Consider the following 17,967-nt stretch of genomic DNA (forward strand, 5'->3'; position numbering starts at 1 on the left):
TACAGAAAAGAAAGTTCAGAGGTGGGACACGCTTATGAGTTTTTTCTGGGGGTGGGGTGGGGGAATGTTGAAGCTGTATACGTTACATTTGGCAGATGCTGGGTTATATTTTCTTCTTTGGGACAAATGGAGCCGAAGCAGCTGCTTAGAAACCTCTCTGCTCTCCCCACCCCTAACTAAATAGCTTTCGAAAAGAACAGACCCTTCTAATTTTATTGCCTTCTTTTACCGTACAAACTTTATTTAAAACCTGGATGAATCTCAACCTGAATGAATACATGATATCTTTTCCTTGTTCGTGGAAAGTTTTGTAAGTCACTATTTTCTTTTTTTTTTTTTAATAATTTTTTTAATGTTTATTTCCGAAGGAGAGAGAGACAGAGCGTGAGTGGAGGAGGGGCACAGAGAGAGAGACAGACAGACAGACAGAATCTGAAGCAGGCTCCAGGCTCTGCGCTGTCAGCACAGAGCCTGACGCGGGGCTCGAACCCACAAACCGTGAGATCATGACCTGAGCTGAAGTTGGATGCTCAACCGACTGAGCCACCTAGGTGCCCCGTAGGTCACTATTTTCTTGAGGAGAGTTAGTCTCTTTGGTTCATTAGTTTAGAAAAACCTCATTTCCGTGAGGTAAGGCAGGAAAGCCAGAGCAAAACCTCTCATAGATCAGTGTGAGGAAGTTTGAGTACAATGGTTTTGTGTTTCCTGCTTTTAGAAATGTTTTTATTGCCCAGGAGACAGCATGAGGCCCTTCATTGAAAGGCTGGCTTTGGGAGTGTCACTGGCTACCACTAAAGTTCTCTTTTGAGGAGAGAGCGGTTGGATGCTTAATTACCTACTAAAGGTTCATTTCTTGTACTAACTGATAGGTGGTAAGACATCACATTAATTATTAAACTGGAGACTTCATGACGTTGCCGTCGAGTAAGAATTTATTCATCCGTTCATTTACTGAATCCTCATTGAAAACTTACTTTAAGCCGGGACCTGGGCAAGACGCCCCAGGAGAAAATAGGACAGTGAGACTCACATTGCCTCAGGGGCAGTTCCTGAGCAGCCATGAATTCATCGCACTGTGGAGGAGGCCATGTTGGGAGCATCTGTCTCCTTTTGGCTGCGTAGCATCTGAACCCCTTCCCTGTCTTGGAGAACACTGTCCCGTGTGTATCCGGTGGGAGCTGGGGGCTTGGCCCAGCAAGAACATCAGAGGCCAGATGCTGGGTCTCCCCAGCTCAGGGGAGGGCAGCCCGTGATGGAGTGTGGCCAGTCAGATGTGGCCACGCGGGACTGAGTCTGGAGCCAGGGGCCCACAGTCGGTGAGCTTTAGAGCTCACTGACTTGGTAGTGACGTTGGTATACAGTGGCTAGAGCTGTACGGTGGGGACCAAGTTAAGGGCCAGCACCTGCAAGTGTGCAGAGAAGGTAAGTGCTGCTTGGGGACGGGGTGCTAGAGGGGGGCGATGCCGAGCAGGGTGGCCTCTTGTGGGTGAGTCAGTGTAGACTGCAGGCCTGTGCCCCCCCCCCCCCCACTTCCTGGAGGCTCATTCTAGTAGGGGAGACGCTGCATGTGGCCCTGTGAAGCAGCAACGGTACCACACTCCCAGAACACCGGCAAGGAGGCCCCCCGGCCCTGCCTGGAAATGTCAGTGAAGGCTTTGTTGTCGAGGCATTTGAACTGAGCCTCGAACAAACAGTGAAGAGTTTGCTAGACTCCTGCCTGCAGCAACGGGGGGGACCCCCGTTGAGGGTGGCCGGTAATCGTGGGTCTCACCGGGTATCCGGGAAAGAGGGAATAAAAGGAAAAGGGAGCCCCTCTGGGAGCTAACACGTGAGTTAGAGAGGTGGGGTTGCAGGGACTGGTGAGATCTCCGATGCGTGGGGCCGGGGTCTGGGTACCAGATGGAGACAAGAGTTGGGCAGCGCAGCAGTGAGCACAGCCAACTTTCCCTGAGCGCACTCTCTCTCTCTCAAAATAAATAAATAAACTTAAAGAAAAAGAACAGTGCTTGGCACATAGTAGTTGTGCAACAAATATTGTAAAGTCAATGCTTATATTCATCACCATCACGTGCACAGCACGTGCCAAATGTGTGGCATGTATTAACTTCCTTGGTGCCCAGGACCGTGGCTGTCCCCACACGAACGATGAGATAACAGAGTCACAGACAGGGCAAGCAAGTTGCTCAAGGTTGCACGTCTCAGAGGAGCCAGAGCAAGAACTCTGATGCAAGTACCTTGGCTCTAGAAATCAGGTCCTTAAATACTCAGCTGTACTGCCTTTCGTGAATGAATGATTAGTTAACACAGATTTATTTGAGCTATAAAAATGCATTTAGTAATGTATTTCAAAGTAAAGAGTTAATAAAAATAAATTTTATAAATAACGAGGTAATATTTTTCTCTTGTGAGGAAAAGATAGCGATTAAGACAGGTACCTGGAAAAAAATATATATGTTTTTTTAAATATAGGCTCAGGTTCCTGGAAGACACGTTATTACAGCATCACATATAATCTACTGGTTCATAAATGAATACCGGATTTTTAAAGACTAGTAAATCTGTCTGATATGTGTTCCAACCAGCATATCATACACCTTTATCAGCATCCTATAAGATATACCTCCTTCTCATAACAATAAACAGATGTTAATTTTCATCATAATTCATGTGTTTGTCTAAAAGCTCAGTTCAGTGCCTAAGGGCTATATAATAGTTGGAATTTGGAAGTGCGGTTGAACTGGAATCAGTCTTAAAACAGGATTCAGTCTTTCAGAACGATTGCCTAATACTGAACAAAAGCCTTGGCTTTTGCTTTCAAATTTAGTACTTGGTCTGAATGTTGAGACCGAATTGGACCATGAACTCCTGTTCTGCTAGGTTTATACTCTGAATTAAGGTAGGGGCAAGTTACAAATATCGGGAAACAGTCCGTAGAGAAGGGAAAAGGCTGGTGGCATGAACTTAAATTTGTTGAGTTCTTTCCAGACACAGGCTCGAAGAGTAAAGTGATTCAAAACCAACTTCGCCTAGTGAAGTTATTTATGATAAAGTACTGAGCTGTTTTCGTCCATGTTTAAATGTTGGTTCTTTCATACTATTCGTGTTTCTAGACATAAATTTTCGTGATTTTGCTTCTATATCAAGAATGAAGGAAAAAAAAAAAAAGGGGCGCCTGGGTGGCGCAGTCGGTTAAGCGTCCGACTTCAGCCAGGTCACGATCTCGCGGTCCGTGAGTTCGAGCCCCGCGTCGGGCTCTGGGCTGACGGCTCGGAGCCTGGAGCCTGTTTCCGATTCTGTGTCTCCCTCTCTCTGTGCCCCTCCCCAATTCATGCTCTGTCTCTCTCTGTCCCAAAAATAAATAAAAACGTTGAAAAAAAAATTAAAAAAAAAAAAAAAGAACGAAGGGCTGTCTCCATTCGCAGAGCACTGTCAGGATGCTCAGCTGTGGAATCAAACCCCTTTGCCAAACGAAGGCAATGGGTTTGTGTCAGAGCCAGGGAACGAACGGGAGCATTGGTTTTGAAGGTGTTTGTTTGCTCTTCTTAAATGTTAGGGGCCTTAAGTGCGGACATATGCCTTGATCCAAAATGCGTTCAAAGGAAGCACTGACGGCATGTCCAGTGGGCTTTCTGACCTCAAAGCACTTGTTAGGGGACCGGTAGATGCTGGAAGCAATGGCAGACGGGTTCGATGACACGAGTAGAGTTGATATAAGCAATTTAGGCGAACTGTGGTCAGTTTTTTCATTTTCTTTCCCTTTCCTGTCATTTGCCCACAGTAGGCCCTGTTTGTAGCCCATTTATGCCTGCCTCTCTTAGGGCATTATCTCATTTTTTTTTTTTTTTTTAATGAAAGAGGTTATTTTTAAGTAATCTCTACACCCAATGTGGGGCTTGAACCTACAGCCCTGAGATCAAGAGTCGCACGCTCCACTGACTGAGCCAGCCAGGCACCCCTCATTATCTCATTATTGACACAATTTTGCCTTACCTTTTAGGTTTGAAATAGTAGCATTGTTTGGTGAATAGGCATCATTTAGGTTGACGGCAGGCAGTGCTGCACGCATGGGCGCCTTTTCTGTAGCTTTTATTCCAAATGGCTCTGCTGATGCAGCATTTTCTTATTTTCTTTCCCCTTGATATTTCACTTGAAAACTCTCTTAGTCATCCACCCAGTTACATATTAAAAAACTTGCATTGCGTATAAAAGTGCTGTAAGCTGGTGATACGGCACCTGTAAGGAGGTCTAAATCTGGTGGTGGTGTTATTTGTAACAGACAAATAGAGCATAAATTATTACAATTCCAAGTAGTCAAAACTGAGAGAAGATCATTTGGTGGAAAATTTTATTGTGACCTTTTAAATTATTTTTTCTTAAAAAAATTATTTTTTCTTAGTGCTAACACATGTGAACATGTGTGCATCTGTATTCACACACAGGATATATGTATATATATATATATATATATATACACACACACATATGCATGTACATTGTATATAAATACACACGTATACACATTTGTGTGTGTATAAACAAGAATAAAAGCTCTTGGGCCTTTTGGGGGGTTAGTGGATGAAGATTTATTTATAATTGAAATGGCCTTGGGTTAATTGAGAGGTAAGACCAGGTTTCTTTTTTTTAATATAATTTATTGACAAATTGGTTTCCATACAACACCTAGTGCTCATTCCAACAAGTGCCCTTCTCATTGCCCATCACCTACTTTCCCCTTCCCCACCCCCCATCAACCCTCAGTTTGTTCTCAGTATCCAAGAGTCTCTTATGGTTTGCCTCCCTTCCTCTCTGTAACTTTTTTCCCCCTTCCCTTCCCCCATGGTCTTCTGTTAAGTTTCTCAAGATCCACCTATGAGTGAAAATATATGGTATCTGTCTTTCTCTGTATGACTTATTTCATTTAGCATAATACCCTCCAGTTCCATCCACGTTGCTGCAAATGGCCAGATTTCATTCTTTCTCATTGCCAAGTAGTATTCCATTGTGTATATAAACCACAATCTCTTTATCCATTCGTCAGTTGATGGACATTTAGGCTCTTTCCATAATTTGGCTATTGTTGAAAGTGCTGCTATAAACATTGGGATACATGTGCCCCTATGCATCAGCACTCCTGTATCCCTTGGGTAAATTCCTAGCAGTGCTACTTCTGGGTCATAGGGTAGGTCTATTTTTAATTTTTCGAGGAGCCTCCACACTGTTTTCCAGAGCAGCTGCACCGGTTTGCATTTCCACCAACAGTGCAAGAGGGTTCCCGTTTCTCCACATCCTCTCCAGCATCTATAGTCTCCTGATTTGTTCATTTTGGCCACTCTGACTGGCGTGAGGTGATATCTGAGTGTGGTTTTGATTTGTATTTCCCTGATGAGGAGTGACATTGAGCATCTTTTCATGTGCCTGTTGGCCATCTGGATGTCTTTTTTGGAAAAGTGTCTGTTCACGTCTTCTGCTCATTTCTTCACTGGATTATTTGTTTTTTTTGGGTGTGGAGTTTGGTGAGTTCTTTATAGATTTTGGATACTAGCCCTTTGTCCGATATGTCATCTGCAAACATCTTTTCCCATTCCATTGGTGGTCTTTTAGTTTTGTTGATTGTTTCCTTTGCAGTGCAGAAGCTTTTTATCTTCATGAGGTCCCAATAGTTCATTTTTGCTTTTAATTCCCTTGCCTTTGGAGATGTGTCAAGTAAGAAATTGCTGCGGCTGAGGTCAAAGAAGTTGTTGCGGGCTTTCTCCTCTCGGGTTTTGATGGTTTCCTGTCTCACATTCAGGTCCTTCATCCATTTTGAGTTTATTTTTGTGAGTGGTGTGAGAAAGTGGTCTAGTTTCATCCTTCTGCATGTGGCTGAGACCAGGTTTCTGAATGTCATGGTAGACATATTTTTGAGACAAGGGCATTCACACACCTTTGGAGACAGGTATCGACATAGCCCACTAGGTTTTGGAATGTTTCTATTTGGAGGTGGGATGGGTACAGAAAGCTGGATTGCCGTTTTTGTGTTCACTGACTGAAACAGAGCTGAAACCCAGGCATACGATTCAGTAAACAAAAAAGAATGGAGACAGGGATGATTATTAATTCGCTAGTGTAATCCACTAGTAATCCATAGAGTTCATTTTAGAGTAGAATTTAGCTCCTTTGTGCTAAGACTTTGCCTTTTCACTTTTATTGTTGTGACAGAGGTTATTCATAAGTCTGTCTTTGCATCCTTGCCGGGAAGGTGCCCTTTTACAGCCTTTTTGTGATACCCGGTGACATCACCTACGTATTTCCCATAACCGGGAAGGATAGGACTTGTATGGAAGAATTTGGAGGTGTATTCATTTTTCCTCAAGAAATTTTTAAAACTAAACTGTGTTTTAACTACATTAAAGGATTTTAAAAGCATCGATGTAATACTTCGGTCATCTTGACACAAATGTTTTCATTTTTCTGGTTCCTTCCTAGTCTCTGTTCATTTGTGAATTTATTTTATGTATTTAGAATCATGTCTGTTTTTCCATTTAACATAAAGACGTTTCCATTGTTTCGAAGTCTTTATTATTACACTTTCAGTTGTTACACAATAGCTCATTCGCTACTTATTTTCTTATAAAGCCTTTTAAAGTATTTGCTATGTTTCTTTTCTGGCTGGTTCGTATTAACATGCTGCCATAGTTATTTGAAAGTTTTATGCAACTATTAATAATATTAGTTCTCTTCACACATGATTTCTGTTCTTATATAATCCCTCATGAATATACATGTGGTATAAATATATATAATACATATATAGCCATTTCTTAAAAGTCACTGGAAACTACTGCATAATTCATAATCAACAGCAGGAAAGCCCTGAATTTTACTGAGTAATTAACTGCTAATTCAGCCTTTCGGGTGTTTTTTTCTCTCTGACATGCCATATTGTTAGTCTGACTTAACCTTTCATTACTGTTCTTGCATTTCATATTTGTACATGAAAGTTAAAATAAATACTACATAAAATAAATGAAGCTTTATTTGATAATTCCAAGTATTTATATTGAAAACCATTCCTTATATGAACTTAAAGGCTGGTGTGGAATCTACATTAGCGTTGTAATAGTGCCAATATTTAGGCATTTATTCTTAATAATTCTTTTCTACATAAGTCTTTTGTCTGCAACAGTTACCAGGAAATAGAATAAAACACAGAATATACTAAAGTTTGTTGGGAGGGTGGTGTTCAAGCGTATCATATAGCTGACTTTGGGCTTGTGATAACGTGAAATATATCGAATAGTGCTTTACTTCAAAACTGACATTCATAGCCTGAATCGTATTAATCTCTCTTGGTGTTTATCATATTTATTTAACCATAGTTGTGTCTTATTTCTGAATCTTAGTTCCTCCTATGTTTGTAAGTTTTAAAATTCTATTGTTACTATCATTGACTGAGTACTTAAGGATTATATTTCTAGTATTTAGAAATACTCTTCCTTACCATGGTGTTTTAGCTTTTTTTAGTGCACTTAAATTTTTTTTTTTTTTACATGAGATAAATGGGATATTATATATACTCTTTTGTTCAGCTGAAGGGTTTTATTTTCCATCTGCTACCTGTGATGTCTACACAGTGAAATCTGTTTCTGTGCCTCTGAGTTATGCCTGGTTGCTTCTGGGCTCTTCCCTCCCGGTCGCCTTTGCGAGTCTGCAAATTTCAGGTCAGCTCCGGTACCAGTGGAGACCCTTCTTCGAGGCCCTCTGCACTGTTTTATGCCTGGATGACCAAGAGATTGTGTGGATCCAGCCAACGTCCTTCATTTCTAGTAGCTCGTGAAGAGAAGAAAAAAGAAAGTAGTTGGGAGAGTAAAATGTCAGGTCTCTAAAAATACCTGCATTTAGAAATTGAGTGTTTTCTTTTTTTAATCAGAGTGATCATATCGTACTTTTATTTATTTCTTCTCTTTGATAATGTTTCTTCAGGAACTCCCAAGAGTCCTCCTTCTTCATCAGATGTCTAAGCAGGAGGGTGCATGGACCATACTTCCGTTGTTACCACAGTATGTTTAATTTGAAATGTGTGAAGTTTGACGTTTCCACCTGAACACTGACTCCTCTTATTGAGTGTGTTTTTCCTCAGAGTCAAGAAAATTTGAACTCTGTTTTTTATGACTACTACGTTACCCAGATTTCTTGATTCTTTTAACCATGAATGGCTTCTATTTTTAAATATATTGCTTTCTTAAAAGATAAAATGTTGATGTATTTGATAGTTACATTTGAAAATTGTCTCCCTTCTGGACTGGTGGTGTTACAGAGAGAATTTAAGAATTCTAGCTGTTTGGTAAACTATTAGTATCTGGCTTTTGAAACTGTACATTGAAGGAAAATACAGGGGAAAAATCTAGATTTCTTGCCATTTTATGTCTTTCATCCTGCTTGTCAGTTTTAAACTTTATTATAAACTCATTTTATAGAAGTGATTACCATAACCTATTTCTCTTTGTCAGCTTTTCTGTAACGTATAGCAGAAATTCATCATGGATTTTCTTCTGTGAAGAAGAGACAAGAATACAAATTCCAGAACTCTTAGAAACACTCAGAAGATATGACCCATCCAAGGTGAATACAGTTTCAATACCAGTATTTATCTATTGGAAGAAATGCTTAAGAGAAGATTTAATTTTAAGAGGTTTGCCAATCTAATAAAACCACCTAGTTTAAAATGAGAAAGAATGAAATAACAGTTGACTGTCTCGAAGCAGTGTTGAATCATTTCTCTTTGAGGTTTCTGTCGCTTTCAGAGGGATAGAACTTATAAGGAACCGTTTTTAAATGAAACCAATCTATTTATAGGTGGTGGCAATTTCAGAGAGTTAAAAAGCTATAACCCAGAGTTAAGAAATAAGTTTAAATTGCTTATTTCTCTTTGTCAATGATGACCACGTATTATTTTAGATGGGAGTATTTCTTGGTTGCCAACTGTGTGTCAAGCACCATGACAGCAGGGGCTAGGACAGATGCACATCCTGATGACATGGCTGGTACAGAATGACAGGGAGAAAACAAGCCATTAAAGAAGCAATAAAAAGGGAGATGGCTTATAGTCAGGGAAGCCTAGGGTGCTGTTAGAGGCATATAGCAGGGCATCCAGCCTAATCTGGAAGGGTCACGACAGGAGGTGAACTTTAATCTGAGTCCTGTAGGACCAGTAAGAGTTAACAGGAGAGAAAGAGAGTGTTTTAAGCAGAGGGAACAAAAGTTGCGAAGGTCTGGAGGTAACGGGGGCATCTTGTGTTAGTAGTTCAGTGCGACTTTCCATATCCGTATCTTTCATATTGTCAGGTTTTGTTTTATTCTGGGCAGATACGACGTAGCAATTGGATCTTGTTTATTTCTAAGTCGCTAGCACTGAGCAGAGCATTTGACAGGTAATGGGTGGTCAGTGAGTATTTGCGAATGGCTGAATAACCCCGTGATGGCCGCCTTCCTGATGGCCCACGTTGCGTCTCAGGAGGATGTCTTGGAGACATGGTGAGAGTCATCAGGTCTGCAGTTCTCTTGGAGAAGCCCGGGTTATACCCTGATCACCACGTGGAATCTTTAAACTTGGAATAAACAGAAGTGGGCCCTTGGGGTACCACTGGATGCCTGCCCCACCCCTCTTCTGGTGCCCACTCCCGAACTAAATCAGGCTTAATGAGAGTGTGGGGAAGGAAAAGTGGCTTCTTGGGTGTCTGCTTGGTTTGTTGATGTAGACGAATGATGTTGGGCACCAGTGACCATTCTCAAACACCGGAAAGTTTGTTACCTTAACAGAACCACTGGTTTCGCTGTTCTTTAAAAGCCGCAAGGGTCCATTATGGTTCCTTTTTGTGCTTTTGCTTTCTGGGAAGATACAGACATAATTGAATGAGCAGGTTGTCGGGTTAAAAAGAAAAATCCTTCGAAGGAGAAGAGAATTACGAATGCGTCTCATCCCATCTTTTCAGATGATGCTAACCAGCATCCATGTACTTTGGCCATGTTGCGTGTAAAACATTTGTTAGGCTGCTGTGTTTCCTTCTGACTCGAGAAAAACTCCCAAATGTTTTTTAGGATATAGGAGTTTTAATCTCCTCCTAGTGTTCGTTTCACCTGGAGATTATTTTTCCATTATCCATAGCTCTAATTCTGTGCAGAAGATGGTGACTCACTGTGCTTTTTAATGAAAATTGGAAGGATAAATTTAAAAGTTCAAAGCAAGTTCATGAAAAGCAAGTACAGAACAGAGGTAAAATGAGATGCTTTCCTCCTCTCTTCTGAACTCAGCCTTTAAAAAAGAAATCTAGGATGCTTTATTTCTTTTGAAACTAGCATTAGGAAATAAAGATTACATAATGTTTAAGTTAGCTCAAACCAGTGTGCTTTTTCCCCCTACCATTTGAAATTTTAGAAACAAAGCTATAAAGCCAACCCGGCTTTGCTAGTGACACAAATAAACTCTATTAAAATAATAATTATGTCGTATGTTAGAGCATCAGCCTTTTTTTTTTTTTTTTTGGATTCTGATGTCTTTTCCCCTTTCATATCTTTGTCATTCTTATGCAAATTTATGCTGTTATACAATATTTTAAATGAGAAATTTTGATCTTTATTAAAGTAATTAATCTTTGTTAAACTGCCTTTCCAGGTGATTTCTATAAATTTCTGTGTCTTGCTGGATTCTTTCTTTTTTTCCCTGCCATATGCTTTTAATGTGAGCATGCATTTGCTGAAATGTCTTGACATTTTTTTTAATAGAGGTGAAACCAGGGTGTTGGTAAAGAGTATTTCTCTGATACTTATAGAACATTCTCTGAGTTATTCCTTTACAGTTTATCTTGATTATAATTGTCTTTATTATGAAGCTATTAAGAAAATCATTAAGAAGGATAGGGGAAGTGCCCTTTCCAACAGATTCCATATTAATTTCTCCCTTAAATTAGTTTACAGTATCTCCTCCCTTTCCAAATATTGGAAAACAATCTTATATACTAGATAATAGCTGGACACTGCCATTAGGAGTTAAAACATAGAAACATGTTCTGCATAGAATTGTATTTGCAACAGGAGATTGTAACAGTGAAGGGTTTGTGAGAAAGGTGCTGAAAATCTCCTGGAGTGTTTTATTTTCTTTAAACAAGCTATATCGACAGGGTAGGTTAAATGTGATGATTTTCACATTGGGTAACATTTACCAGTTTGATAAAGTGCTATAGTATTGATTTTTTTTAAAAAGGATCACGAATTTTCTATCTTAAGCCAAAGCCACTTGCCTTATAATTATCCCTCTTGCCCAGTGATGACTTAAAATCTCCATAAAGCATCGGGAAGAAGCTCATGATGTAGTTCTGTAACCTTCACACACAGTTTTGTTGATGGCTTACATGTGTTCAGTTAGGACCTGTTGCTGAATTGACTGAAACCAAGAGCCTGGGAGGTACTGGGGACACACCCATAAGCAGAAGAAACAACACCGTGTCCCTCCTGCTCTCGTTTTTCTGATAAGGAGCCGAGAGTGAGGTGGTGATGGTTGAAATAGAGAAAATATGCAAAGCATTTAGGACTTAGGGTGTTTGGTTTAATTACTTTCGCTTCTTTAATAGGGTAGTTGCCTTTTGAAGCTTTCTTGGGCTTGCTCCATTCATTTAACAAAAACCGGTGAGCACTTATTACGCGTTAGGTATGCTGGTGGGGATACAGCAGTGAGCAAAATGGACAGCTTCCGTGTCCACAAGGAGGGGAATGATCTTGTGACAGGGGAGATAGGCAAGGAGCGAAAGCGCAAACAGCGTGTCAGGTGGTAATAAGAACTGCGGAGAAGAAGAAAGCAGAATGAGAGCGATGTGGGATAGAATGGGGTTGGGCTGACTATTCCGTATGGGATGTTCAGGGAATACCTTGCTGATCGGGTCACTTTTGAACAGCATACGAAGGAACCAAGGGAGTGAGCCATGCGTGGCCTGCTCCTGGGTCAGACTGCCTGCTTCATACCTCCGCTTGTCTCATCGGAATCTCAAATCCAACATGTGCAAAACTGAACTCTAATGCCCTTTTTAAACCTCTCCCACCTTCAGTCTCCCTCACCTCAGAAATGACATCATGGTCCATCCAGGTGGCTCCTGTAAAAAAAAAACCTAGGACTCGTGATCGATTCCTCTTTTTCCCTCAACCCCATGTTGGCATATTCCATTGGGTCTACCTCCAAAATACACTTTCTTTCCTCCTCTCTCCATATTTAATACTACTGCTCTGGTCCAGGCTACCATCCTCTCTTGCCTCGACAATTATTAGGGTCTCCTCACTGGCCTCTTGGTTTCTACTCTTGCCATCCTAATAAGCTAGCATCTCCATAATCTAGCCTAATAATCCTGATAATCTCGCCTCTCATTCAGATCATACCACGCACCTGTTCAAAAGCCTCCTCCACCTCCAGCTAAGATAGTTTCACTTGATACAGCATTTTAGGGTGGCAGTGATTTTCCTCTGTCACTGTAAAGATGTTGTTCTATTGTCCTTCACATTCTGTTGTTTCTCTTACAAATTCAACCATATGCCTTGTTTTAGTTCCTTTAAAAGAAATGTGTCCACCCTTTTCCCCTCAAGCTACTTTTAAGATTTTTCTCTATCTTTGGTTTTTTTGACCACCTGCTTCTGTGGCCTCCTCTGTTCTTATCTTTATTGGTGTTTAGGGAGCTTCTTGAATCTACAGCTTGATGACTCTTGTTAGTTTTAGAAGATTCTAAGGCTGTATTCCTTCAAATGTTGACTCAGTTTCATTCTATTTCTCCTCCTATTCTGGTCTTCCAATTTTTCATGGGTTTTAGACTTTCTTACTCTGTCCCATATTGCTTTTATGCTCTTTTCTGTATTGTCCTCCTTTCTTTTTCTTTTTTATACACCAATCTGGATATTTTTTACTGACTTATCTTCCAGGTCACTAATCCTACCTTCTCTTATGTCCAATATCCTCTGAATTCCTAATTTCAGTTGCAGTGTTCAGTTTTAGAATTTCCATTTGACTTTTGTTTCTTATTCTAGCTCTTTGGTAAAATTCTTTATCTTTTCATCTATTTCCTTAAATATGTGAATACTACTTATTTTTTGATAACGGAAGAATTTGATTTATCTGTGCATCTCATTTCTCTCTGTTTTTGTTCTGGTGCTGTTTTTTTGGCACATGTGGTAGTTTTTCCCTAAATGCTAGATACCGTATGTGAAAAATTGAAGAGGCTGTGGATGATATTCCTTTCCATACGAGCAATATTTTTCCGGGTTGTAGACTGTGTTTAGGTAGGTCTATTATACAGATTGCCCTTACTCCTAGATCCCTTTCTTCCAGCAGATCCTGCACATGAGCTTTTGGTCAGCAATTAGGCCCTCTACTGTTGCTTTCCACTTGGTTCTTCTCTTGGTTTTTGTTTGTTTATTTGTTTATTTTTTTGTTTTTCTTTTTTTTTTTTTTTTTTTTTTTTTTTTTTTTTTTTAGCCTAGGAGTTGAAGGGAAATCATATGCAGAATTTGGGACTCCTTTCTCCGGATCCACTTAAATCTCTACCTTGTTGGCAGCCTCCAGCCCCAACCGCTGTCTCAGTCCAGCAGGCTGCACGGTCCCAGCTGCTGCCTTCTGTTGTGTGCCATTGGCTGCTATGGGAACCAGCAAATTCCATGGGGGGAGTGACTATGGGGTTCCCATGCATGGGCTTCCCTTCTTTCTCGGATATTTTTCTTCATCTACTCTCTGTCTTTGTTTTCCGATGCCCGTGATTATTTGGTTTAAGTATTTTCTCCAGCTTTAATACTTGCTCTCAGTGGGAGAGCGGGTCCGATCCAGGTTATTCTGTTGTGGCCAGAAGTGTAAGTCTTCTACCGCACTTTGAGTAAAGTCTGTGTTGCTTTTCACGGGCGTCTAAAACGCACCCTCGGCTGTCCCCTGACTGTGTCTTTCATACCATATTTCCCCATACCCACTGTATTCCAGCCACATTGGACTTCCTTTTTTATCTAAGGTATCAAGCTTTTCTCACCTTGGGACTGTGTATTAACTGCCTTGATGGCTCTTCCCTGGATTTGTGCATAGCTAGCCCTTTGATATTATTTACTCTCAGTTCAGATGTTAGCTCATGAGAGGTTTCCCTTTCTTTGCTGGGAAGTCCCTGGGTAATGTGTTTTCATCACAGCACATCGCAGTCACCAAATGAACCTGCTTTATTTACTTATTTTCTGTGTCTCCCACTATTGCATAAGCTGCGTTCTCACGTGATGTGGAATAAATGTTAAATGTTAACTGAATGTTTTCTCATTGCCACATAGTATTCCATTGTGTATATATACCACAATTTCTTTATCCATTCATCAGTTGATGGACATTTAGGCTCTTTCCATAATTTGGCTATTGTTGAGAGTGCTGCTATGAACATTGGGGTACAAGTGCCCCTATGCATCAGTACTCCTGTATCCCTTGGATAAATTCCTAGCAGTGCTATTGCTGGGTCATAGGGTAGGTCTATTTTTAATTTTCTGAGGAACCTCCACACTGCTTTCCAGAGCGGCTGCACCAATTTGCATTCCCACCAACAGTGCAAGAGGGTTCCCGTTTCTCCACAGAGAAAGACAGATACCATATGGTTTCACTCTTATGTGGATCCTGAGAAACTTAACAGGAACCCATGGGGGAGGGGAAGGAAAAAAAAAAAAAGAGGTTAGAGTGGGAGAGAGCCAAAACATAAGAGACTGTTAAAAACTGAGAACAAACTGAGGGTTGATGGGGGGTGGGAGGGAGGGGAGGGTGGGTGATGGGTATTGAGGAGGGCACCTTTTGGGATGAGCACTGGGTGTTGTATAGAAACCAATTTGTCAATAAATTTCATATATAAAAAAAATGTTAACTGAATGAATAAATGAATAAAATAGGCACTGATTCTGGAAGGGATTTTTCAGATTCTCCTTTGCAGACCTCAGTATGGCATAAAGGAACACTGTTTTCTTTGCCTTAATAGTATTTTGATGTGGAATTTTCTATAAAATGCCACTTCTACATGTTTATGGTATAAAGATGCCATTTCGTTGATCCTGTTAATATACTAAGCTACTCTCTTTGTAAAGATTATACCGTCTTGCTTATCATAGAGTATTGCATTTTTGTTAAAATGCTTTAGAAAGTAATAATCTGTGCTAATTCTCTATCGCCCAGAGGATTTAATTAACTAAAATTAATGACGTGACTTTGTTTTTGGTCCTATACGAAATGGCTTTTTAAGAAAATGACATTTTATATCTTTATTTGACAGGAATGGTTTTTAGGAAAAGCATTACATGATGAAGAATCTACAATAATTCACCATTATGCCTTTTCTGAAAATCCTACTGTTTTTAAATATCCAGACTTCGCTGCTGGCTGGGCTCTAAGTATTCCACTTGTAAACAAGTAAGGATTTACTAGACTTTGTGTGTGTGTGTGTGTGTGTGTGTATGTGCGATTCAACTTCTGTTTCACTGAGTCCTGTAACTGATGGATCCCAAGTGAGTTTTGCAGCCCGAGGCAGTGTGTGGTGGGGCCGGAGGACCTGGAACAGGGGCCTGAGGAACCTTGAGGTTCTTGCTTCTGCTCTGTCACTTACTAGTGCCCTCAGACTGATGACTCACCCCTTCCTTATTTCCTCTTCCTCACCTGCAAAATAAGGTGAATAATAAATTGTGGGACCAAGGGAGGGCACATAAGTACTCTGAGAACTCTACACCCAGAGGGGTTATTACTATTATTAATGGATCTGGTTAGCTACAGATGTGATTTTGATTGTCAGGAAGAAGATGAATCAGTGACATTGCCCGGGGGTGGGAGCTGATGACAGATTATGTGCGTGGGTACACACGTTTAAACATGGGCCAGGCAAGAGGGACACTTAATCAGAGGCTCCATAGCTATTCGGGCCCAGATATTTGTGTGTATAATCACAATAATGCTTTTTTTCAAGGTGAAAAGGAAAGATAATTAAGTTGTAATTCAGGAGAACCATGACTGTTGACAGGCTTTTAATTTGAATGCTTCAGATTATTATGTGTTTTTTGTTCTTTAGGGAAGAGAAAGTTGGTAAAGCGGTTGTGGCCTTTGTATCTTCAAAGATGGAGGGTTTCTGTTATTTCTTACATTGGGCGTGTTGTTTCTAGGGTTCAGAGTCTCAGAAACCCTTTGAGCCCGTGGTGGATGTGGGCTGGGTAGGCACGGTAGTCCTACCTTCTCATTTGTGGCTGGCCAACACTTGGTGACTACTCCCTTGACATTGGAAAGTGGTTTTTTTTGTTTTTTTGTTTTTTTTTTTAACGATGTAAGACCCTCCTTCCCAATGTAGAATCCGCAAAGGGACAGTAACAACGAAACTTCCATGTTGTGTAGCCTTTCTTGCTGCTAGAGAGCAGCCAAGTGAGACGGCCTCCATTAGGCAGATGCTCTCAGTCATATGGGGAAGGAGACGGTGCCTGGTGGTCCATTTGGCTTGAGAGGTCATGACAGAGGAGGAGTCCTTTGGGGGCTGGCAGCCGAGACGGTACTTCCTGACGGTGGCAGAGGCCCCAGCTCCTTGACGACCCATCTCTGGAGTATAAATCTGGAGGTTGTTCTGGGGATCTCAGCCTAGAGCCTGTCTATTCAGACTGTCCAGTAATTCTGTCAGCCAACTATATGCATTAATAAGTGCACTTTGTGCCCAAACTGGCCAGAGTGGATTCTGTTATCTCCGACTAAAACGTGTGACCCATAGACCCATCCTGAGACTCCCGGGCAAGGATGCCCTGCCCCCAGCCTGTGCCAGGCATGCCTAGGAGGGCTCATACATTTTCCCGGCCCCATTCTTGGAGGGGCTGGGCAGGAGGGGAGGGGCAACGAGAAGAGAGAGTTGTCATTTCCTTCTCACCCTGCACTGGTTGGCCTGGCTCTGCTCTCTGCTCTCTGCAGGGGTGAGGGGAAAATACTGCGTTTCAGCGGCCCAGGGTCATCTTGATTCTCAAATTCATTTAGCTTGGGTTTGCTGCCGCTCGAAGAGTGGGAGCCCCCAGGACACTCTTCTCCCAGTATGTCCTGCAGCCCTGTGTTTGGGCCCAGTTCAGCTCCCTGTGTTCTGTCTGGACTCTCCGGAGCCACGAGTGGCACACCGCAGCCCCTCGGCCATTCCTTGGGCCTTCGGGACTCTTCGCCCCGGCGGTCGCCTTCCTCTGGGTCTGTCCTCACCCTGTGGCTTCAGAGCCTGGAACTACGGGGGCTGCCTTCTCTCCAGAAGTTCTGGTGGCTGTGGTTTCTCTGACTTGTGACTCAGAAGCCCTTCGTCAGTCTGTCATCTTCTGTTTCCCGGAGGACCAAGTCCCCCGAGAGAGGGACAAGTACAGCTGACCCTGTCCTGTGCGGTGCACTGTTCCGAGCGCAGACGCCACACTCTTCTCCCAGGGCTGGAGAGAAACCCAGAGACCCGTGACCCTGGGCAGCAAGCCTGGGCTGTAACCATCTCTCTGAAGCCCGTATAACCCTCTCCTCATATCTCCCTTCCGATCCAGGAAGCCACTCATCTGGGAAACAAATCCGGTAGTTTATAGTTTCACTTTCTTTCCCTCCCCCATCTAGCAAGGACCTTGGTGGTGCCTTGATACGGAATGCACTTCACCTTTTCCTGAGTTAGATGTAATCAATAACTGTTAAGTACTGCTTTCCTTTTTTTTTTCTTAAATTTTTAAATTTCTTTTAACGTTTATTTATTACTGAGAGAGAGAGAGCATGAGCGTGGAAGGGGCAGACATGGAATCTGAAGCAGGCTCCAGGCTCTGAGCTGTCAGCACAGAGCCCGACGCGGGGCCTGAACCCGCAACCTGCGAGATCATGAGCCGAGCCAAAGTCGGACGCTTAACCGACTGAGCCACCCAGGCGCCCCAAGTATCGCTTTCCTTTTGACTTACTTTTAAACCACGTGAGTGAAAGTAGTC

The 17,967-nt window shown here is 41.8% G+C and overlaps 1 protein-coding gene across 1 annotated transcript in view; it reads left to right on the forward strand.

Moving 5' to 3' along the window:
- The window catches only part of B3GLCT (beta 3-glucosyltransferase), a 121,590-nt gene that overhangs the window by 39,486 nt on the left and 64,137 nt on the right, over nt 1-17,967 (forward strand). Inside the window, exons 5-7 of the mRNA XM_030308872.2 lie at nt 7,963-8,039; nt 8,490-8,601; nt 15,291-15,427. Coding sequence (XP_030164732.1) covers nt 7,963-8,039; nt 8,490-8,601; nt 15,291-15,427 — 326 coding nt within the window. The remainder of the gene's footprint in view (nt 1-7,962; nt 8,040-8,489; nt 8,602-15,290; nt 15,428-17,967) is intronic.

This window comes from Lynx canadensis, chromosome A1, assembly GCF_007474595.2.
Source record: "Lynx canadensis isolate LIC74 chromosome A1, mLynCan4.pri.v2, whole genome shotgun sequence".
Taxonomy (NCBI): domain Eukaryota; kingdom Metazoa; phylum Chordata; class Mammalia; order Carnivora; family Felidae; genus Lynx; species Lynx canadensis.